The sequence below is a fragment of the Haliotis cracherodii genome, unplaced genomic scaffold (assembly GCF_022045235.1).
Source record: "Haliotis cracherodii isolate W230 unplaced genomic scaffold, xgHalCrac1.p SCAF_2, whole genome shotgun sequence".
NCBI lineage: Eukaryota > Metazoa > Mollusca > Gastropoda > Lepetellida > Haliotidae > Haliotis > Haliotis cracherodii.
Genome location: NW_027266275.1, coordinates 42,907,709 through 42,932,400, shown reverse-complemented (window position 1 = coordinate 42,932,400; position 24,692 = coordinate 42,907,709). Strand labels below are relative to the sequence as shown.

Sequence of the window (24,692 nt, the reverse complement as noted above, 5' to 3'; positions counted from 1 at the left end):
CTGATTTGTGATCTGTGAGAAGTACACAAGACCACATGTCACAACTTATATAAACAAATTAATGCAGAATATTGAAATTCCTGTGTCATGTTGTAAATAATGTCTGCCACAATCACCTATTTTCAGTTTGTGCACTTATTGATTCAACTCATTAGATTTAATAAATATTGGCCTATTCTATGGGTGACTATAGGTAAAAAAATAAAAAGTTGAAATAAAGGACAAAAGTATACGCAATAATAGTCAAATGTTACGAATAAAGAATAAATGTTACAAATATAGTTCATTGTTTACATACAAACAAGGAATTCAAAATACAAAACGACACCAGTGAACAACTCGCAAACAAAACATGTCAAATGTAAAGTAAGAACAATGTGTGCTGAAGAGTGTCAGTGCACAGAAAGGACACTAAAATGCTAAGAGACAACGTTGCTACCAAAAAACGCCAGATGGTGCTGCAATTTGTAAAACATTCCAAGTTTAATCGGCTTGTTCTGCTTTGTAAATAATAGATGCATGTTGAAGTGCTCAATGTATTATGTCATTCCTCGTGCACTCAGCATGTGATGTCACATATATATATTTATATGCAGGTATAACACACTTGGTCAATTAAGATATTAAATTTGACATAAAACACCACTAGACATGATCATTTACCATTTAAATTGTTTTTCCTGCTCTCTTAGGCATTGTTTTATATGCAGAGATTAGAATTACCATGTGTATTTTCTTGTAAATTGAGCCGGAAATAGCAATCAGCTGTACACACGTTTTCTCCCAATCAACCGGTGATTCAGTTAAAAAGTACCCAATAATACAACTTGAAATAATTTTGATGCAGTGGTCAGAAGAAATTGTACCTGAAATCATTATTTTATCAGGAATAATATATTCCAATATCGTGTTATTTTAGTTGTAGCTTTATATATATTTAAAATTATAAGAGCCATAACGTAGCCCTTTGGTACAGTTGATGGCTATTGCAGGATATATTTACATAGGGAACAATTTGACCAGTCACCATCAGGACTTCCTGTTCCATGGTTGCTGTAAATAATGGTGATGACCGATGACTTCACACAATGTTTCACCAATGTTAATGTAAACGATATTGAATTTAAAGGGGCACTGATCTAACGCAATTCCCCGGGACTGGTTGTTTCCTTTGTTATTGTTTTTCCCAGTGAGTACCCGGATGTAGAGCAGAAATCTAGACTAGCTCGCGACCTCTGTTGCGCCATTCGTAAGCGCATTAGTCACTTTTATGGATACCGGTAGTAATAAGAGCGTATGGTCACATTGATCAACAAAATGAAATACAGTTTTCGAGATAATAAGGAAATGTAGGCATCTTTGTGGGTAGCATCGGTAATGGTGACGAAGTTTTGATAAGTCACTTGCTTGGTAATTTAGCGATTTTCGTTTACACTATTTTGACTTGCAACACAAAGTAAATATTTCACCTGAGCATTGCTTTTTTATAGTGTGTATATTTTTTTACTGTCAAAATGTGTAACATATTTATTAAACGTCTAAATATTCAGTTATTTTACAAAGTGACTGAAAAACATTTCCATCTGTATTATTATGATAACGAATTCCAAACATTTTGATGTTTAATGTCATCACCAAGAGACTGAAAATGTTACGTTGAAAAGTACATTTCTATGTTGTTTGGCTTCTAATCCTACATAATAATCTGTTGTGATGTTTGTAGGCCCTTTTGATCGTCTTAATCAATCTGGACAGATTTTTTTAGTCAAAATGACTGAAATATTTACACATTTTATAAATTGCCTGAGAGAATCACATTTTACAAATTGACGGTAATCTATACACGCTTACAAAGGAAATGACCTGTGAAAACAACGTCTATCGCGCATTGAAGAATTTCCCAACCAAGACGTAGAAAAACAAGAACGAATCGGTTCAAATGAAGGAAAACAAAATGCAAATACCATAATTACAACTTACCAAATTTATGTGTATAAATAGGCAGCTTCCTTGTTCGAGGAATGTATCCGTGAATATCCACACAAAGGAATAATATCCCACTCGTCGGCAGCTATACAAAATAACTTATTCGATGTCACGTGTCTCTGTAACTATCAAATATTCTAAAAGATATATATTGTTTCGGGTGTCAAGTCTCAAGGGTCGGCTGAGAAAGGCCACATGACAACTATTTTCATTACGTCGACGGTTCCTAAAAAATCCATTGAGTTTGATAACAATGAGCAACCAATCAACGTATTATCAGTTAACCCTTTGAACAAATTGTATGTTGTTTTTACATCGGCACTTCACGCCATGATATGAGTGTATTTCCTTTGTTTTAGTAAACCTAGACATGTAAACACTCACTTTTGACATATCCACTGTGCAAGATAACAGTGATTAATCAATCAACGTATTTTCTGTTAATCCTTTGATGACTAGGAAGGATCCGTTGATTTACAAAAAAGTAAATCAACTGATCAATCATCTCTTGCTGGGCTGCCACGTGCATATTACATAACCTCACTTCAAACCTGGATTTAGATTGAATAATTACCCCAGACACAATAAATGCCAAATGGAAACCTTTGTCAGGTAATCTAAGTGGTGCTACCACTAATTGTACCTGTAATAAATTCATTAACTGAGCATCAAGTGAATGACGACAAATACACAAGTGTAGGGTTATACGAGAAAACGTGGATGACAACAAGGGAGTAGTAATCGTATTACGTAATCCGAAATCCGAAAATGCTTTCACTGCATGAATACTTTTTTTAGTATTAAACTATAACCATCTGGGGTATTTCCAAATGACGACTTCCGATGAGCTCCGCCGTTCTTTTTGTCTGTTTGTTTAGGCTGAAGAAATTATTTAACATGCGCCCTTTGTCGAATCTTTATAGATCACAGTTAACCAATCAGTGTTTATGCAAAAATGGGAAAAAACAATAACAAAGGCAACAACCAGTCCGGGGAATAGGGTTAGATCAGTGCCCCTTTAAGTAAATTCTGAATAAAATTAATAAAATATACCACAAATATAAGTCCAGGTATACAATCTGGTTTGTATAACCAGATACCGGAAGTAAAATAATGGGATTAAACAGCGTACTTCAGTTTGGATTTGTTGACACCCACACCTCTGTATATCTGTGTATATATTCTATCTATATATGTTGTGTTTATGTATGAGCATTCAGTCATGTCAGCGGATATATATTTTCATAAATATTATACTCTGTGTAATCCGATATCTGTCTAAATAGTTTATGCATAATGTATACAACCTTCAATAAACAGCCATTTAATGCTTAATGCTTATGTCGTTCAGATATTTGAAAGACAAAGGAACAAATTGTCACACATTACTTTTGTCCGTGTGGAAATTTGCTGTTTTATACACATACGAAAATCTTGGACAATACTTAGCAATCTTTTTTTCAAATCGGGTTAATACTTGCAGCTACATTTACACCATCAGTCAGTAAATATCACTTTTCTCAATTACATTATGGTCATGGTAGTCTGAGGTAGACTAAGTGCCTCAATATTCTTGAACAACGTTCACTTTTAGATCTTATGAAAATGTGCATCACGATAAATAACTCAGCATCATACAAGACTTTCGTGTTTGACATCACACGCTGAGTGCATGAGGAATGACAGAATACATTAAGCACTTCAGCATACATTTATCATATACACGTCGGAACAAGCCGATTAAACTCGGAATGTTTTACAAATTGCAGCACCACCTGGCGTTCTTTTTTGTCAATGTTGTCTTTTAGCAGTTTAGTGTCATTTTTGTGCACCTACGTTCTTTAGAACACTTTGTTCTTTCCTTACATAAGACGTCTTCATTTATTGGTGCTGTTTTGTATTTTTAATTCATTATTTGTATGTAAACAATGACCTTTATTTGTAACATTCATTCTTTATTCATAACACTTGACTATTACTGTGGGTTTCTTTCCTTTATTTCAACTTTGTATTATTTGACCAAATGGCTGCCCATACGATTCACCCTAAAAAACGCACATCAAGTCCAGAATGTACAGAATTTGTATCAACAACAAACAAACAAAATACCCCCTAAAAAACAAACTGAATTGTGTTTGTCAGGAATGGGTTGTTGGATCAGAGAACACATGGGAAATATGTATAAACTAGTATGTCAAGACAACAAATTGCATAAAATGAAACGATAGTCCAGGCAAATATAAGCATAAACAACATCACAACGCACTATGACATCACCTGCTAATGGTGAATTGTGCAATATTTCCCATCAGGGAAACAGGTGCTTCTGCTTACAACATGTTTACCAGAGTAGAGCATTGTTACACAGGCAGATATTCCTACAGCCCTACCTTACAGGTGTTACTAGAGGAGAGCATTGTTATACAGGCAGGTATTGCTACAGCCCTACCTTACAGGTGTTACTAGAGGAGAGCATTGTCATACAGGCAGGTATTGCTACAGCCCTACCTTACAGGTGTTACCAGAGTAGAGCATTGTTATACAGGCAGGTATTGCTACAGCCCTACCTTACAGGTGTTACCAGAGGAGAGCATTGTTACACAGGCAGGTATTGATGCAGTCCTACCTTACAGGTGTTACCAGAGGAGAGCATTGTTATACAGGCAGGTATTGCTACAGCCCTACCTTACAGGTGTTACCAGAGTAGAGCATTGTTATACAGGCAGGTATTGTTGCAGCCCTACCTTACAGGTGTTACCAGAGTAGAGCATTGTTATACAGGCAGGTATTGTTGCAGCCCTACCTTACAGGTGTTACCAGAGTAGAGCATTGTTATACAGGCGGGTATTGTTGCAGCCCTACCTTACAGGTGTTACCAGAGTAGAGCATTGTTATACAGGCGGGTATTGTTGCAGCCCTACCTTACAGGTGTTACCAGAGTAGAGCATTGTTATACAGGCGGGTATTGTTGCAGCCCTACCTTACAGGTGTTACCAGAGGAGAGCATTGTTATACAGGCAGGTATTGCTACAGCCCTACCTTACAGGTGTTACCAGAGGAGAGCATTGTTATACAGGCAGGTATTGCTGCAGTCCTAGCTTACAGGTGTTACCAGTGGAGAGCATTGTTATACAGGCAGGTATTGTTGCAGTCCTACCTTACAGGTGTTACCAGAGGAGAGCATTGTTATACAGGCAGGTATTGCTACAGCCCTACCTTACAGGTGTTACTAGAGGAGAGCATTGTCATACAGGCAGGTATTGCTACAGCCCTACCTTACAGGTGTTACCAGAGGAGAGCATTGTTATACAGGCAGGTATTGCTGCAGTCCTACCTTACAGGTGTTACAGAGTAGAGCATTGTTATACAGGCAGGTATTGCTACAGCCCTACCTTACAGGTGTTACCAGAGTAGAGCATTGTTATACAGGCAGGTATTGTTGCAGCCCTAGCGTACAGGTAATTACCAGAGGAGAGTATTGTTATACAATCAGGTATTGCGACAGACAATCTACCCAGACAATCCAGTGATTAATGTCATGAACATCGATCCACGCAATCGGGATCGATGACATGTATAAACCAAGTCAGCGAGCCTGACCACCCGATCCCGTTAGTCGCCTTTTACGACACGCATAGTAAGGTACACGGTACAGATGAGGTACAAAAGTTGTGAACATGCTGACCCCTCAAAACCTGGTGAATTTCTAATACATCTACTATAAATTCTTTTATAATTTTGCTTGTTGCAGTGTCTACTGGTGTGCCATTTAATTGAAATATGAAAATAAAACATAATTTTAAATTAGGTAAAGAACAAAGACTCCATAACAGCCTCGGACTGATATTGTACAAAGTTTCAAGGAGAATTACAGAACATAACTGAGCTAAAAATGTTAAGATAGTTTCCATTCATTTTAAGTCTGACTTCCTAAAATTTTACAAAAACAAAATAATTTGGGGAATGATAAATAGCAAAAGGCACATCTACAATATGGTGAATGTGTTAAACAATTTTCCAGTTCTGCTCCGGAAATAACACCCACTGCTTTCAGTCAGTTCAGGGACAACTACAAATTTACAAAATTTATATAAAGTATGGACATATTTGGAAGAATCACAACAAGCAAAAGACACATCTACACTATATGGCAAATGTGTGTACCAAGTTTCATAAAGATATCTCTAATAGTTATTGAGCTCTCCAAATTTCAAAATTGATATAAATATATTAAAAACACAGGGGAAACCTAAATAGTGAAAGTCACATCTACCCCATATGGTGAAAGTGTACCAAGTTTTGCAAAGATATCTCTTATGGTTCCAAGTTCTGCTCCGGAAATGAAACATGATGGTCGGACGGGTAGACAGACGGACAGACGGAGCGCATTTCTATATCCCCCATCATCTTGGTTGGGGCGAGGGATACCGGTAGTAAAGTAAGAGCGAAGTAACAGTACAGTCAGTGTCCAAACAATTCACCAAAGTGTCAAATGTTCCAAAACTACGGCTGCACAGCATTCCATACTGAGCAGATAATGACAGCCATAGTGTAATGCATTGCATGCTTTTGCAATTTGTTTTATAAAAGATATTCAAACATTTAAACTGTAAACAACAGGAAAAAATAAATCAGACCAAATTAACATTTCAACCTAACTACGAGTGACAGCCTTTCCCTGTGTGTCATGGTCAGTGAGTGGGATGTAGTGAGAGGACTTTCACTGCTGCACTGCTGGTAAGCACATATGTCTGAAGCATGTGTCAGTGATGAAAGTAACCCCGGTAATGCTAGCTGCTACATGGCCGTACCGATCATGCTGCCTTGAAACAGAAACTGGGGATAACTTCATGTTGTATTTCTGTTTGTAATACCAAAATAGTCTTGCAACATTTTCATCTGAAGTACCGGTATGTTCTCATATAATTGGAGCCTATGAACACAAAATGAAGACAAATGTATCTCTCAAAATACACTACACTTTGCAAAATCTGAATTTAGCCTTGCCTACATTTCCAAACACATACAGCCTTCAAAGCACAAAATTTGATCTTATATTTTGTTTATTTCACTTGATTTCATGCAATTTGCATAAGCCACATCACCAATTGTACACTGCATGAGGAATTTGTGGCTTCAGGTAGGACAGAGGAGAGGAAATGTGTCAACACAGGATTCAGTATTTGGTTTCACCTCTCTACTTCTACTGCACCACTGAACACAACTAGGGTTACTGCTGACGTTTCAAAAGGATTAAACATACAGAAGAAAAGGCAGAGGAGGCTATGTGATAAAAGTATTGTATGTAGGACTCTCATGTCATGTAATGTAACATTACTTTGCCTGTGACAAATGAAACTAATATTACAGAACAAAGAGCTGCTGGGGAAGCCGCCAACTTTCTGTGTCCGAAGTATTTACCGTTTTAGTCAACTGCTGAGTGAGTTTAAAGTTTGGACATAAATGCCATTCTGTAATCCAAGAGTTCTTTTTTACTGTTGATTCCAATCTCTGTACATGTGTTCATCTAAAGCTGTCCACAGTTGGCATCAGAACATGCATCTAAAATACACTAGCTCCTATGTGTACAACATAACCATGTCAAATACTGCATTACACACCCATTAGGCAAATCCAGAAACATCATACGTTTAACTTCCAAACAAATCATTATATCAGCCTGAGAAGACCAATATGGCAGCTTCATGTGAGGCATGGTGGTCCAGTGCCCGGTGGTCCAGTGCCTGGTGGTCCAGATGCTTGTCATCCCGACATGAGCAGTAAGTCATGGGTGCAGGTCAGGAAACAATACACCTTGGTCATGTTACATACAGCTGACATGGACACTATGTAAGGTATGTACTGAGTGAAACCAGTAGTTGTGACAGTAAATTATTGAAACATTTTCAGCAAAGCAGAATATAGATGCTCAAACATGATTTCGTAATTCAAATAATCACAAAAATATTAGGTTTTGCCTCAAATTCAATTAAATTGTTAAGATGTGAGTGTTAGTAGAGCAAGAAACTCTATAGGTATTTCATTTGTTTACTGGCAAAGGTTTAAGTCCAGATCAAAGAGATAAAACAATTTTGTTTAAAAGGCATTTTATCTGCAGTTGAAGTGGCCATAGTAAACAGTAAGGAAAACTGGACTTTCCACAGGTTAAGTATATAAACACATATCCATAACACACTTCAAACTTACAGTGGGGCAAATACAAGATGGCACATTTCTCCTGTACAGTGAGAGTCATGGTCTGGAAATATCGCCCTCAGTCAACAGTAGGTTGAGCAATAGCTAAGTGTCTTAGGCGCTTGTTGTGTGACGAATATATTTCCTATACAAGACTCACTATGTATATAGCACACAGAATTAAGGTTTAGACGTCACTGTGTTATATCATCTGTGCATGCCCCACTAGAGAAGGCATGTTTATAAACATACAAAATTGGCATATTACCATGAAGGACTATCTTTTGAGTTAGTTTTTATTCTAGTAGAACAATTAACATATATGAAACTTCCCTGTTTCAGTTAGAAGCCACACATTGTGCCTTTTCATGTCTTCCATCTTATTCGAGTGAACAGTCTTGGAGGTTAAAACATCTTATAGTTCAACAATGTGCAAATCATTTTCAAAACTACAAGTCATTTGAAAGCAACACAATTATTATCTGATAAATCAGTGTGAGACTGTTGATACATCTTGATTCAAAGAATTCAATTATTTCCCAACGTCATCATCATAGCGCTATATATATGATAACATGTAATCATTGATTATCTACAGGCAATGCACCAAACTCCAGGAGGACTGATCAAATCAACCCAATGAGTCACAATTTCATTTCACTGCTTCTGTGAAGGATTCCATGTCAGTGCTCAGAATATCCATCAAAAGAACATCTGTCCATCTCAGGTTACTAATCAGAGCTCAGGCTGGCCTACAGTGAAATCAATGGCAGATCACCTGCAGAGCAAGGAGGTGTCCAAGCATCCCTCTACAGGCAGCACAAACACCACCCTCAGTGCTAAGACTGAAGCAATGCATAGCTTCTTCACAGTAGAAAACTCAACATTCTACCTAAGTAAAACCTGCAACAATTTAAAGCAAGTGCACAGAATGAAGCCCTTCACCCAAGCAGCTGAATGCTGCAGTGCCATGCTGTCACCATTATGTAGGTGACTAAGTGATAGCAGAGAGTCTACACATCTTCCTGAGGCCAGGCCTTTTATCTTTTCTTGGTTTTGTTTCTTGAAAGATCCTTTTTGTTAAAAAGGCTTTTTCAGAATATTTTCTCAAGTTTTCAGTTTATAGGGTCACCAAATTTGAAAACCAATTCCTTACTAAACAATCACCCACAGACATCCCATTACAAATCTTAGTTTCAATAGATGTCTGAGATTTCCAGATGCAGCAAGTGATAAGTAGAAAGCACCAAATTGTGCATCATCTGGAACTGTGCAAAATGGACAACAAAACATTCACTGGTCGGGAGGTATATCATTTGACGTTACGTTAAATCTGTAATTCACACACTAATTTTATAACCATTTTGTAAATTGAAAAATATTTTAGTTGATAGTTTATTGTCCAATTGACATTCATGGTAACACAAATCAACCCATACTATGAAATGAACTGAACTAGTTTGTTGTTTAATGCCGCATTCAGCAATATTCAAGCTATATGCATGATATGACAGCAGTCTGCAAATAATAAAATCTGGACCAGACAATCCAGCGATTAACATCATGGGCATTGATCTACACAATTGGGATACGATGACATGCATCGACCTAGTCAGCAAGCCTGACCACTCAATCCTGTTAGTCGCCTCTTACAGAAAGCATGGGTTGCTGAAGACCTATTCTCTCTAACTGGTGAGACACCCAACCCATATTATGAAATCCACACAACTGGTGAGACACCCAACCCATACCAGGAAATCCACACAACTGGTGTGACACTCAACCCATACCTTACTTTGAAAGCCACTCAACTGGTGAGAAACCCATATTGTACTATGTAATCCATTCAATGGTGAGAAACCCATACCTTACTATGAAATTCACTCAACTGGTGAGAAACCCATATTGTACTATGTAATCCACTCAACTGGTGTGACACTCAACCCATACCGTACTATGAAATCCACTCAACTGGTGAGAAACCCATATTGTACTATGTAATCCACTCAACTGGTGCGACACTCAACCCATACCGTACTATGAAATCCACTCAACTGGTGAGAAACCCATATTGTACTATGTAATCCACTCAACTGGTGTGACACTCAACCCATACCCTACTATGAAATCCACTCAACTTGTGAGCAACCCATACCATACCGTACTCTGAAATCCAGTGACCTGGAGAGATACTCAAGCCCCCAAATGAAATCCCCTCAGTAAACATCTCACACTGCACCTGCTACTAGTGATCTAAGCAACCTATACATAAACCACACACATCCCATGTTGACTTTCCATGCATACCAACAATCTTTATCTTTTATGCAATATTTGGACACTAAACCCTGATAATCAAGCTTGTAATCAATGCCTCTTGAAGACGTGTGTTTGTGGTTTGACTGTGATGGTACTGACTGTGGTTGCTGTCTGATCCCCGGCCATGGCTGCAAGACAGGTCCAGCTCCTTCAAGTCAGTGTGTACATAAAGCCCTCATATTTACCCTGTGTACTTGACACAAGTTATCACTTTGTCACAATGTGTTTAGCAAGCCTCTAATATGATCAGATGCAGTCCTGATCGTCTGTTAAGGCAGCAATGGTTGGAAGTAAAGTGAAGCTGGGAACTTAGAACATAGCCCCTCATTGGAACAAACAATCCAAGACAATCCAAGACAATCCAAGACAGGGGTAACTCCTCTACACAGCTGTTCAGGGTGGAATCATCCCAATACTTGTTACACTCTTGAGTAGAGATAATTTACCCACACCTTATTTATGACTTAATTGGTGCAATATCACAGAAGGGGATACAAGAAATGAGCTTCACACATTGAAGTTCAATGATTGAACCAATGTGGGGAATTGAACCTGATCCTCTGTCATGATGTGGAATGGGCTCTTAGTAGTTGTCTTGACAACACTATTACTGAATGACTACCAATTTCAACTGCAATGAGAGGACACATAGACTTGTATACAAAAGGCTTGAAACTGCATATCGCTAACCCATAATGCAAGACACTTTTAGTAGATGTACAATGGATCCTTTCTTCGCAATACCAACCCAGAAGTCTGAAATGCATTACATAATGACTGAATTTTTCTTTATCAGTGTTTTTTTTGTTGCAGATTGCCTCTACTACCCTTTAGAACACCACTGTCTATAAACACCACGCAATATAGAAGGCGCTATATGTGGTGTAAGGCCTAACTCGACAAGCTCACAGTCTTTTAATGCTGATCAAGGTATCACATTCCAGCCTTCCGACATTTACAAATATGTCCAGATTCACTGAACAAGAGAAAATATTTGATCCTGACATCAAACAAGAAAAAAAGCAGGACAGAAATCATGAATGTTCAAATAGTACCTGGGAAACTGCAAAGCTGATATCTCACACAGCTTCAGTAATTTCATTGTAAGTACTGAAGTGTATCTCTCACTGTGTTTCTCACAGTGTACTGAAGTGCATCTCACTGTATACTGAAGGGGATCTCACTGTGTATTGAAGTGTATCTCACTATGTAAACAAATGTATCGCGCTGTGTACCGAAGTGTATCTCACTGTGTACTGAAGTGTATCTCACTATGTACCAAAGTGTATCTCACTGTGTATCTCACTGTGTACTGAAGTGTATCTCACTATGTACCGAAGTGTATCTCACTGTGTACTGAAGTGTATCTCACTGTGTACCGAAGTGTATCTCACTGTGTACCGAAGTGTATCTCACTGTGTACTGAAGTGTATCTCACTGTGTACCGAAGTGTATCTCACTGTGTACCGAAGTGTATCTCACTGTGTACTGAAGTGTATCTCACTGTGTACTGAGGTGTATCTCACTGTGTACCAAAGTGTATCTCACTGTGTATCTCACTGTGTACTGAAGTGTACCTCACTGTGTACTGAAGTGTATCTCACTGTGTACTGAAGTGTATCTCACTGTGTACAGAAGTGTATCTCACTGTGTAAACAAGTGTATCTCACTGTGTACCGAAGTGTATCTCACTGTGTACTGAAGGGGATCTCACTGTGTACTGAAGTGTATCTCACTGTGTACTCAAGTGTATCTCACTGTGCATCTCACTATGTACCAAAGTGTATCTCACTGTGTACTGAAGTGTATCTCACTGTGTACTGAAGTGTATCTCACTGTGTATCTCACTATGTACCAAAGTGTATCTCACTGTGTACTGAAGTGTAGCTCACTGTGTACTCAAGTGTATCTCACTGTGTACTGAAGTGTATCTCACTGTGTACTGAAGGGGATCTCACTGTGTACTGAAGTGTATCTCACTGTGTACTGAAGTGTATCTCACTGTGTACTCAAGTGTATCTCACTGTGTACTGAAGTGTATCTCACTGTGTATCTCACTATGTACCAAAGTGTATCTCACTGTGTACTGACGTGTAGCTCACTGTGTACTCAAGTGTATCTCACTGTGTACTGAAGTGTAGCTCACTGTGTACTGAAGTGTATCTCACTGCGTACCAAAGTGTATCTCACTGTGTACTGAAGTGTATCTCACTGTGTACTCAAGTGTATCTCACTGTGTATCTCACTATGTACCAAAGTGTATCTCACTGTGTACTCAAGTGTATCTCACTGTGTACTGAAGTGTATCTCACTGTGTATCTCACTATGTACCAAAGTGTATCTCACTGTGTACTCAAGTGTATCTCACTGTGTACTCAAGTGTATCTCACTGTGTATCTCACTATGTACCAAAGTGTATCTCACTGTGTACTCAAGTGTATCTCACTATGTACCAAAGTGTATCTCACTGTGTACTCAAGTGTATCTCACTGTGTACTCAAGTGTATCTCACTGTGTATCTCACTATGTACCAAAGTGTATCTCACTATGTACCAAAGTGTAGCTCACTGTGTACTCAAGTGTAGCTCACTGTGTACTGAAGTGTATCTCACTGTGTACTGAAGTGTATCTCACTGTGTATCTCACTGTGCATCTCACTATGTACCAAAGTGTATCTCACTGTGCATCTCACTGTGTACTCAAGTGTATCTCACTGTGTATCTCACTATGTACCAAAGTGTATCTCACTGTGTACTGACGTGTAGCTCACTGTGTACTCAAGTGTATCTCACTGTGTACTCAAGTGTATCTCACTGTGCATCTCACTATGTACCAAAGTGTATCTCACTGTGCATCTCACTGTGTACTCAAGTGTATCTCACTGTGTATCTCACTATGTACCAAAGTGTATCTCACTGTGCATCTCACTGTGTACTCAAGTGTATCTCACTGTGTATCTCACTATGTACCAAAGTGTATCTCACTGTGTACTGACGTGTAGCTCACTGTGTACTCAAGTGTATCTCACTGTGTACTGAAGTGTATCTCACTGTATACTGAAGTGTATCTCACTGTGTACTGAAGTGTATCTCACTGTGTTTCTCACTATGTACCAAAGTGTATCTCACTGTGTACTCAAGTGTATCTCACTGTATACTGAGGTGTATCTCACTGTGTACTGAAGTGTATCTCACTGTGTTTCTCACTATGTACTGACTTGTATCTCACTGTATAATGAGGTGTATCTCACTGTGTACTGAAGTGTATCTCACTGTGTTTCTCACTATGTACCAAAGTGTATCTCACTGTGTACTGAAGTGTATCTCACTATGTACTGACTTGTATCTCACTGTGTACTGTCTGTGATGTTTCCAGTTACAGAAAGTTCTGTCATTACTAAACAATTTAACATAATGTCCTAATGTCTGCAAGACTATATCTATAGATACCAGTTATCCATATGTCCTAATACATATCCTTTTGACATGTGTTGTCGTTGAACTTGGGAGGAGGAAGAAGGAAGGATTAAAAGTAAGTTAATACTTATATCTATTTATATCTTCATTTTTCTTACACGCCACAAAAAATGGTTTTATTTCTTTTCCCCTTTGTCTCTCACTCATCCTTGTAACTTTTCACCATTCCTGAAAAATATTAGACTGTAATTTTCTTGTTGTGATGTTACAATGGAGCTGGCAATATTCATTTGTTGACATACCTCAATGACAAATTCCTAACTTGTCTTGCGTAATGTCAGTTAAATAACAGCTAGGCACCACAACAGTCAGCACATGTTTGAGTAAGCTGGTTGTCAATCATGTCATGAGTGGGGCATTAAGGGAAGCTGACAATGCCAAGAAGATTGCTGGGAAAGCTTGTTCAGTTGTTATCAGCTGTGGAGAAGAAGGAGCTGAAATCATGTAATGACTTCTTTGGAGTGGTTTTCCCTCAACATCAGCATATCTTCCTGAAGAACAAGTGGAATGTCAGTGTTATCGACAATGACAAGTCAAACAGCACGGCCACACAATCTGAGTGGCCTGTTGTATCAGCACACAAATATCTGCTCTTGCCAAGTATTTCACCTGCATACATGCTCACTGGTTTGGACAAGAGAGTTTATGAGTGAGAAAATTGGGTTTAACACTGCTTTGAATAGTAATCTAGTTATATCACAAGGTGTCAGCTAAAAGTGGGAGGAAAGCCTGAAGTGATAACTCAGACTTTTACCACGTCGGTGAAACCCATGAGGGCGTGTGTATGGTGATGACAAACCGACAAACATGAATCGGGGAGAACCCTGATTCAAACCCATTATCTTAGGTTTCTGTCATACCCAAGGGACGCAACTCTGCACAACAAAATGTGGTGCCTTACATGACTGTTACCTGTGCCCTCAGAGATTCATTGAAGAATGACAGTTTTCAGTTAATATAGGTTGTAATCATAGCCATCCAATACAACAACCTAAATAACTATAAGTTCAGTATCACAATTAATGGAACATCTGCTATTATCCGGAATGGCATTATTCCCAGTTCAAGAGGTGAGAACAGCCAAGGTGATACAAGTCAGGCCTCAGTGTTACACTGGTACATACTAGACAAGGAAATGTTATATAGTCAATGGTGATGGACCACTACAATGTTTCATGCTGAAGTTGAACAAGTAAGAGATGAAGACATCAAGAACTTGCAGAACTACCAGGCATGATAGAATGGTAGTGCTGTCAGTGTTTATTCAACAGCAATTTCTCCAGAACTTGAGAGAGGTGCAGACAACCTCCCCAGATAACACCCATACACAAGACAGGCATATGTAAGAGAAGTCTCAGGCCAAATGGAATCACACTGTGGCCAATGTGTTTACCTTAAATCACATTCTGGAAGAAGGAAGTCCCATCTGGTATTGAATGCAGATACTTGTGCTAAAATAATCCAATAACAGCTCCCAGGAACATTATGACTGACTTTCAATATGGTGGTGGTTAAAGTTGAACTGAAAGGCTGAAGCATGGTACCTATTCACTTTCTATGATAGAAAAATGTGGCATAATCTGTTATCAAAATGTGCTATTAAATGATTTATAAAACCTACATAGTTTGTCAACCTAACATACCACAAAATCAAGAACTATAAACAATCCTTCATGATGTACAATATTGTAAGTCTGAACATGATCGATCCCCAATCCCAAAAGCTCATTTCATATCTTAACTCCAAGCATTCTATACTCTCGCCCCTACTACCACATACTTAGCCCTGTCCCCTAATTCCACTGTCTCCATTGTCCACATCACTACAACATTTGCTGTAACCAACTCATACATTCATCACCTATTGTTGCATTAATCATTAAGTTAGGGGATACGTAAATGATTCATGCAACTGACATGACACAATCTCATTAAAATCAGATCTTAGTCTTCACTACCCCTTAACAAAGATCTCAGGACATCCCATTATGGTCAACTGACATGACACTACTGGCACAGACAGTCAACTGACATGACACTGTTGGTACAGTCAGTCAACTGACATGACACTGTTGGTACAGTGAGTCAACTGACATGACACTGTTGGTACAGTCAGTCAACTGACATGACACTGTTGGTACAGTCAGTCAACTGACATGACACTGCTGGTACAGTCAGACAACTGACATGACACTACTGGCACAGACCGTCAACTGACATGACACTGTTGGTACAGTCAGTCAACTGACATGACACTGCTGGTACAGTCAGTCAACTGACATGACACTGCTGGTACAGTCAGACAACTGACATGACACTGTTGGTACAGTCAGACAACTGACATGACACTACTGGCACAGACCGTCAACTGACATGACACTGTTGGTACAGTCAGTCAACTGACATGACACTGCTGGTACAGTCAGTCAACTGACATGACACTGCTGGTACAGTCAGTCAACTGACATGACACTGCTGGTACAGTCAGACAACTGACATGACACTACTGGCACAGACCGTCAACTGACATGACACTGTTGGGACAGTCAGTCAACTGACATGACACTGTTGGTACAGTCAGTCAACTGACATGACTCTGTTGGTACAGTCAGTCAACTGACATGACACTGCTGGTACAGTCAGACAACTGACATGACACTACTGGCACAGACCGTCAACTGACATGACACTGTTGGTACAGTCAGTCAACTGACATGACACTGCTGGTACAGTCAGTCAACTGACATGACACTGTTGGTACAGTCAGTCAACTGACATGACACTGTTGGTACAGTCAGTCAACTGACATGACACTGTTGGTACAGTCAGTCAACTGACATGACACTGTTGGTACAGTCAGTCAACTGACATGACACTGCTGGTACAGTCAGACAACTGACATGACACTACTGGCACAGACCGTCAACTGACATGACACTGTTGGTACAGTCAGTCAACTGACATGACACTGCTGGTACAGTCAGTCAACTGACATGACACTGCTGGTACAGTCAGACAACTGACATGACACTACTGGCACAGACCGTCAACTGACATGACACTGTTGGTACAGTCAGTCAACTGACATGACACTGCTGGTACAGTCAGTCAACTGGCATGACACTGTTGGTACAGTCAGTCAACTGACATGACACTGCTGGTACAGTCAGTCAACTGACATGACACTGTTGGTACAGTCAGTCAACTGACATGACACTGTTGGTACAGTCAGTCAACTGACATGACACTGCTGGTACAGTCAGTCAACTGACATGACACTGCTGGTACAGACAGACAACTGACATGACACTGTTGGTACAGTCAGTAAACTGACATGACACTGTTGGTACAGTCAGACAACTGACATGACACTGCTGGTACAGTCAGTCAACTGACATGACACTGCTGGTACAGACAGACAACTGACATGACACTGCTGGTGCCAGGTCAACAAACACAGCATCTGTTTGCTACATGACACACACAGGCATGTACTGTGTGAACCAGTCTGACACCATGGGTCACAGATTACTAATATTACGAATGTATGTCACCAGCTAATGGAAATCCAATGGACAGGCTGTGTGTGGTAACATGATGCTTAAAGTCATTTTCCACTGTCACATCAGATTTATGGAAAAATGTGTTTAGGTGACCTCAGCAATAACTCTTCTGTTTCCATTATCATGGTAATTCACACAAGCTGCCACAAGTCCACAGCCTTTCATTACTGTGTTGGCTGGTGTTTTGTTTTCAGCCTTCACAACAGGTTATATAAATACACACAGCACAACTCGCTGCCAAAGTTTTCAATACGTCGAATCATGGCGGTTCTGTGTGCTGCTTATGTCAAAGCATGCACGTGTTATAGTACTTACATTCACATGCAAGTGTCAAAGTACTTACATTCACATGCAAGTATTATAGTACTTACTTACATTAACAACATATTTATAGTTTATTTGAAAAATGAAATATCTGTTTCGGGCTTTGCGAGTTAATTATACTTAAAAATACAATAGTAGTTTCAGTCATAGCTAGGTGGGTTGACCAATGGAGAAAAAAAGGCCTCTTTCAGTGAGGCTTAAACATCAACTGCCAAAACAGCTATGAGGGGAAGGAGTTAGAGGCATACTCTGGAGCCTGCATTACTGACTGAGTTGGAATACATGAATGATAATTGCTATATACTGCCCTCTCACAGTGAAGCATATAGAGGTAGCCATGGACAATAGCAGCACAGCATACCAGGGAAATACAGCTTACACAAAGTGAAGCATTGAGATCCACTTGAATACTAGGGTATGTGATCAACACACTGTACATTCAAACTAGGTTAGCATGGATGTTAATATCACACAACATATGTTGCTCTCAAAAGCTGGCCATAGACATCCAGTCTCGAAATAACACATCACAGTGAACATTTAGCATCATTAGACTTGTATCTTTGTGAACGTCAGTAATCCTCCTCCAAGTAAACTACACCCTTGTCAATCATTTATATTTGTCCTCACATGATCACATCCATTCCAGCTGGTGCCAGCGCCACACGGAGACCGGCCCTGTAGGACGCATGGAATGAATATGGGGTAGAGTGTCCTGTGTAAACCAGGGCAACACTCATACCACTAGTTACACTTGTTGTCAGTAGCAGATGGTTGACAATAAAAACAGGAATAAAACATGTCATGTCATGATTTCTGCATGCTGCTGTCTGGACTGCAACACATACAAGCTAATGTAACATTATCAGTCTCCGGCTGAGATGGCTTCATGTTCTATACAAGGGTTTCACGGGCGCAAACTCTTTATAATTAACTATCATCTAAGAAATCAACAGTTAAAATTATTTTAGATATTTTTAAATTGTATCTTCTTCTTCTCTTTTTATTTTTATTAATTATTATTATTATTGTTATTCTATAATAGACTCTGGGTTGACAAGTACAATAATATTATTGTTGCACACCATGGGTAATCCTACGGAGACCATAATTATTTCATTCAAATTGTCTACAGAAAGGCTGCAAAATAATATCAACTTACTCGGTCAATAGGTAAGTGAATTGCTCATCTTGACCGATGGACTTACCAGATCCCCATCATTTCTGGCAGTGGTAATATTAATTACCATTATGGTGTTTTAGTTGGCTATCAGTAGGTAGTTGCACAGTTTCAGGATTAAGCTCTGCAAGAAAGTGTAGAAACAAACTTTTACAATAGGCATATTTTATTTAAGTTACAGTCAAACCTTGTTGTGTCAACTCAGATGCACATTACAAACCAGATGTCGATTTGGTTATGCGATATTGATTAGAGTAAGCATAGACTCATTAGTCCAGACAAAACATAACTCCATAATTCCGGCCTAGTTTGGCAAGGAAGGAAACTTGACTTTTACAGTCAGTTAACTCCCTTCAAGTCCCTTGCCTCGGGAAGATGGTCATCCATCTGCCGTGGGACCTACAAACCCAGCACAGTCTTGTCATTGAATAAATTGTTTATTTCTTATTTCATTCATATTGATTATATATACCTAATCTAAAAATACCAATTGAAATTATGGAATAGATTATAGAAAATACCCATAGTTTTCAAAGCATCATAGCTTTTGTATTTTATTGGAAACTCTCAAACTCCTGTAGGTTGTTGAATCTTGTTAAATATGGCATTCCTTAATCATGTTAATCATGTTAATGCTTGCTCTCAACTCACTGTGCAGACACATGACCTGGTGACACTTTGACAATAAATAAGGAAGGACCTGTGGGTCAATGTATTACATTTAATTTCAAAATAGGGTAGGTTGTTGTGCTTTGTTAAAAGTTTAAGTTTAATAGTTTTAATTATGTTGCAGTTAACAGTATTTGATATATATTTTCATGTGTGCTTTTTTACTTTGTCATGAATAGGGGGTACCAGTCAAACCCTAGCAGGGTTCATTACCTTGAATTAGGGTCAGTCAGGTGCTCCCCATCCCCATTCCCATCCTTAAAAACATCTTAGGCCTCTTAATTTATACCATCTTTACATGCTACTTTGCACATAGAAGCAAAAGTAAAAATACTTTGCATCCACATGAAGAAAATGTGCTGTGTGCACAATATATTTGTTGATTTAAGTTTCAGAGTAGTTCAGTCTCTAAAAGTCACTCACTCTCTTTTGAAACCAAGATGAACAGGCATTGTGAAAAGAAATCAAGGTATATTTCTCTGGACAGGTTTAGACAGGAGTGAAAAGTGTGGGTTAAACAGAGGTCCTGAACTTGGTGGATGGACATTGTTTTAGGAGTGAGTGAGTATGGTTTGACGCCAGCAATGTCACAGCGGGGGACACTAGATATGGGCGTCACACATTGTACCCTAGTGGGTAATCGAACCCCTGTTTTCAGCGTGACGAGCAAATGCTTTAACCACTAGGCTACCCACCACCTCTTGTATTAAGGAAAGGGCTCTATTCAATCATCCTACAAGCGGTATGACATCAACACTGGATGGCCAGGAAGAGGACATGACTCCCGCGTCTTTGGAAATTGTTTTGCACTGCTAAGCAAAAGAATTTTGGGTTCACATGGCACAAAATAATACTATGTAAATATACTACCATGACCTCTTTAGCATGTTTAGGTCTTGTAAATATGCTTCAGGAGCAATGTTGCATATGAAAGTAAATGCATTCACAGGACCCATTTGTACACAAAGTGTAAATTTACTCATATGTCAAGCCACTTGCATGAGTATCCACTGGCATGGGAATGGGGTATTAGTTTAGGCATAGTGCTAAAAATGACTATTTGTTCGGTCTATAAAATTAAATGTACATTTGTACTCAAATAAGCAAACAGCAAAGTTGTATTTGTGCAGAAGAGTAGTTATACAGTCAGCCCCTTCCTCAACCCTCGCTCACTGAAGACAGCGTCACGAAATAACCTTCATCACAAGTGTTTACTTGTGACATTCAACTCCTGTCTGACAAAAGTGGAAAATACTTCCCAACACAATTATGTGTAGCTCCAAAACTGCTCATGCAGCATAAAGCAAGATTCACTCACTAACACACTGGTTATTTGCTGGTCATGTGTTATCATTGGTCACTTGTCATGAACTGTTAATAGTTTCCTATTGTTACAAATAACTCTCCATCTGGCTTGCAATCTCATGGGCCACATTTAACAACCTGATTGTAATGCCTCAACCGTCCCAAGTCTATCTTAAATGATAGGAGTTACGATGTTCGGAAACTATGAATGCCTCGTGACTTGGACTTGTAGATGAGAAGGTTGATGTGCTGCTCTCCAAGTGTTTAGTATGGACAGATCAGCATGTCCTCTACAAGCCTGTGTGAGACAGGTGCTGACTGTCTACATGCTTACATTGATTTCCACTGCTGGTTATGACAGGCAGATCCACACAGTAGCATCTTTCTATGGTGTTCAAGGTTCACACACCCTGACAAAGGTTGCATATATAGAAACCTAATGACAGCTTTCACTATCTTGGCTAGAAAAGTTGCCAATATTGGTTTGGTGTTGTGTTCGAAAATCTTTGTTGGAACATGACAAAAACCTTGTTTGATAGGCATTACTTAGAAGTTGACGGATGACAAGATAGACACAATTTTTTATGGATAACAACTTCTTTAATACTGTAAAAGGCGACATTTCGGTATAGATCCTTATACCGTTGTCAAGCAAGATAGCACAAAAACACAAGTCTATAGTAATAATTTGCAAAATAAGACTAGACAATTGTGTACTTATGAATAATACTGAGTTCCTGAATTATGAATAATACTGAGCTCCTACTTCTGGAAAAAATGGGGTTTGACAGGTGTAGGCATGTAGAAAATTGCCCTTCCACACTGAAGAGCAGCGAAAGTCCTGTAAAGTATAGCTGAAGTCATGCCATTCGTCTTCTCCTTTCAGCTGTGGTTATTTTGCTAAGAGATCCATGATTTATACAAACATGAACAACAAGAAACTACATGAAAAATATTCATTGCATGACATAAAAATCAAGCCCAAAACTTGATGGTTGTAGTCAATACTTATTGAAGTGTAAACTATTCTAGGTTAGATCTACTACTGAAACAGTTACACTCTTTCCCACACAGAACAGGAATACACAACCTTGCAAAGAAATCCCCAGGATACACAAAACACATTGAACAGTGGCGAGTGCATCACTGATATCGCTTAACTATAATTAGCCAGATTACGGCATCATATTGATGTCACGTGTCCAGGCTTCCTCTCCGTGTTTTCTGTGTAGGTGAGGTTCTAATTAAATTCGTGGCCACCTACCTCATAGGCGTCGGGAATGTTGACAACCTCGCCCGTCAAACACACATAGCCGATGATGCCCGTACCCCACGGGATGCGAATCTCGTCCTGTCGCTCACATACTTCCTCGTAAGTGGAGTCGCTACTCACATCAAACAGTTTCGATACTAACCACTTTTCGTTGGTGCCCTTTCCCTGCACCAGAAACAACGAACACCTGTCAGCATTTAGCAAAATGCAGACATTAAGGAGAATCTTATAACACAAACTTGTAACGTCTAAATCATTACAAATGTCAATGACCAGCTCATACATAAGCTCTTTCTCGTCAAGAGCTTTCAGCTCGCTCATAGATTTCCGGGTTTTCCCCTGCCATGACCCCGTGGATGAGGAAGGGCCCAGAAAAGTAGGAGTCCCATCAACAGTCGATATGATCGGCTTCAGGATGCCCCCCTTGTCAAATTCCTGAGCTGAGATTTTTCTCACTGGGGTATTAGCACCTGAACTTGGTTTGGAGTTGGATCCACTGGACGTACTAAGACTGTCCGATTGCAGGTGTAGTCCGCTGTGTGTCATAGCATGAGCAATAAGCCACCCGTCAACCATGCTGCGCTTCGCTTTCCGTGAAAAATAATCATGTACAAACTCAGTGTGCTCGTCCATCCACTTTTCCATACGTTCGTATTCCTCTCTGGTTTCGGGAGACATGCCCCCCTCTGCCTCCCCCTCCCCCGTTGTGGCCATGCTACCACCTCTACTCGCCCCCCGTTTGGTCCATACTACAGAACGCGGAGGGCACACACGACTGGCTGATGGTGTGTTTTCACGGTTTGAATCCAGTTTGGCTTTCTTGCGACTGACAGCTTAGCTGCTACAGTGATGTGTATATTTGAATAGGTAATGAACCAGTCGATTTCAATCGATCGTCAATTACAAATGTTTGTAGTTGCTACATGCACGTCAGTCGACATAACAAACCGTCTTCGATCTGCAAGCGGAAGAGCCAAGCTATTGAAGAGTTGGTGGCAAGGAATGGTAAGTAGCCGTTTCAGACCCCCACCACGCATAGCTAGGAAAGGGAGCCCGCTTGCACCCCTCGTCCACTCAGCGCTGTTTCTTAGCCGATAACCAACGGTACTTCACCGTAATAACAATCCATCTCCCATTGTATGCCTAACGCCACCCACTGAATGGCTTGTGGGCGCGCTAATTAGGAAAATCCAACTTAATAAGCACCAGAACACGAGAGGTGCCCTAGCCCACGTTATCATCTCCCGCGAACAAGGTAAACTTTTTGTCAGTTCTGGCGTGCAGGCCAGCGTTAGCAAAACTTACACATTTTACCTTGATACGACAATTGCGGTTGGTTGGCCTACTTCGCCGACATTCGTAACGAATAACCCCATTGGAAAAGACGCAGTCACATGGTATAAACACTGGTTGCAAGGAAGCTCATGTAGGTTTCACATGGTGATCGCTCGCCTTTGCCGACAGGCTGTGGAAACACAACCCCGCATTACAATCAAGCTGTGGTTCAGCATCGCCACGCTGCATATGATATAACCATCTCGTTTTCATATCCAGTTATAGAGTGTGTTTAAAAGTATGTAGTCCGGTACACATCAAATACAGGTGTAAATACAACAGGTGTGAGATCCAGGGGTGTGACAGCAGACTGGAATGACAACGCGACGGTCGCTCAAACTCAATATGAGGCATTATCACAGACCATGCATATTATATACCGATATATGTTATCTAGCATAATATAGTATTGACATTAAATATGAGAGATATATACATATATATTAGTTACAATAGTTACGGTCCAATGCATGGTGTATTTTGTTTAATGGCATGGATATCAGTTGTAACACATTTTAGTATCGCCGGCGATATTGACAGTTACCAGTTCAATACGAGTTGTCTCCCGTGATCACACTGAATGACTTCACGTTCAACCAATGCTTTCAATCGGGTCACATTGGAATTACTGAATCAAGACGAAAGTCATTCGATAACCTAAGTGCGTAAAAGAAACGTGTACGAGTGAACCTTAAAACATACCTCTAAATGGAGGAATGTAAAAAAGAAATGGTGCACGTGTACCACATGTACTAAACTCACTAATAGACACACCCTCAGTTTGGATACCCGATATCAAACTGACGTTCATACTAGAATAACGTTTCATTCGTCTTTGAAAATATATACTTTTGATAGAAACAAATAACTCCATTTACATTAAAAGGGGCCCAAGTGAGACCCTAAGGAAAATCTAGAATTCCTTCATTTGGGGCTTTTGCATAACAGAAAGGGCTGGGCGGAAGTGAAAATAATATGGTTCAGGGACTGAGACATACTGTCTCCACATTGTAGTAAGTATAATTTAGCGACTGCGACCTGTAAGATATGACATTGTGTAATTTGTA

At 39.6% G+C, this 24,692-nt stretch overlaps 1 protein-coding gene across 2 annotated transcripts in view; it reads right to left on the bottom strand.

The window, feature by feature from the left end:
* LOC139468129 (dual 3',5'-cyclic-AMP and -GMP phosphodiesterase 11-like) overlaps positions 1-22,977 on the bottom strand; it is a 154,654-nt gene extending 131,677 nt beyond the window's left edge. For both annotated transcript variants that reach the window (XM_071249890.1, XM_071249891.1), the window contains exon 1: positions 22,282-22,977. In XM_071249890.1, the coding sequence (XP_071105991.1) occupies positions 22,282-22,968 (687 nt within the window). In that variant the 5' untranslated portion in view covers positions 22,969-22,977. The remainder of the gene's footprint in view (positions 1-22,281) is intronic.
* Between the last annotated feature and the right edge of the window lie 1,715 nt (positions 22,978-24,692).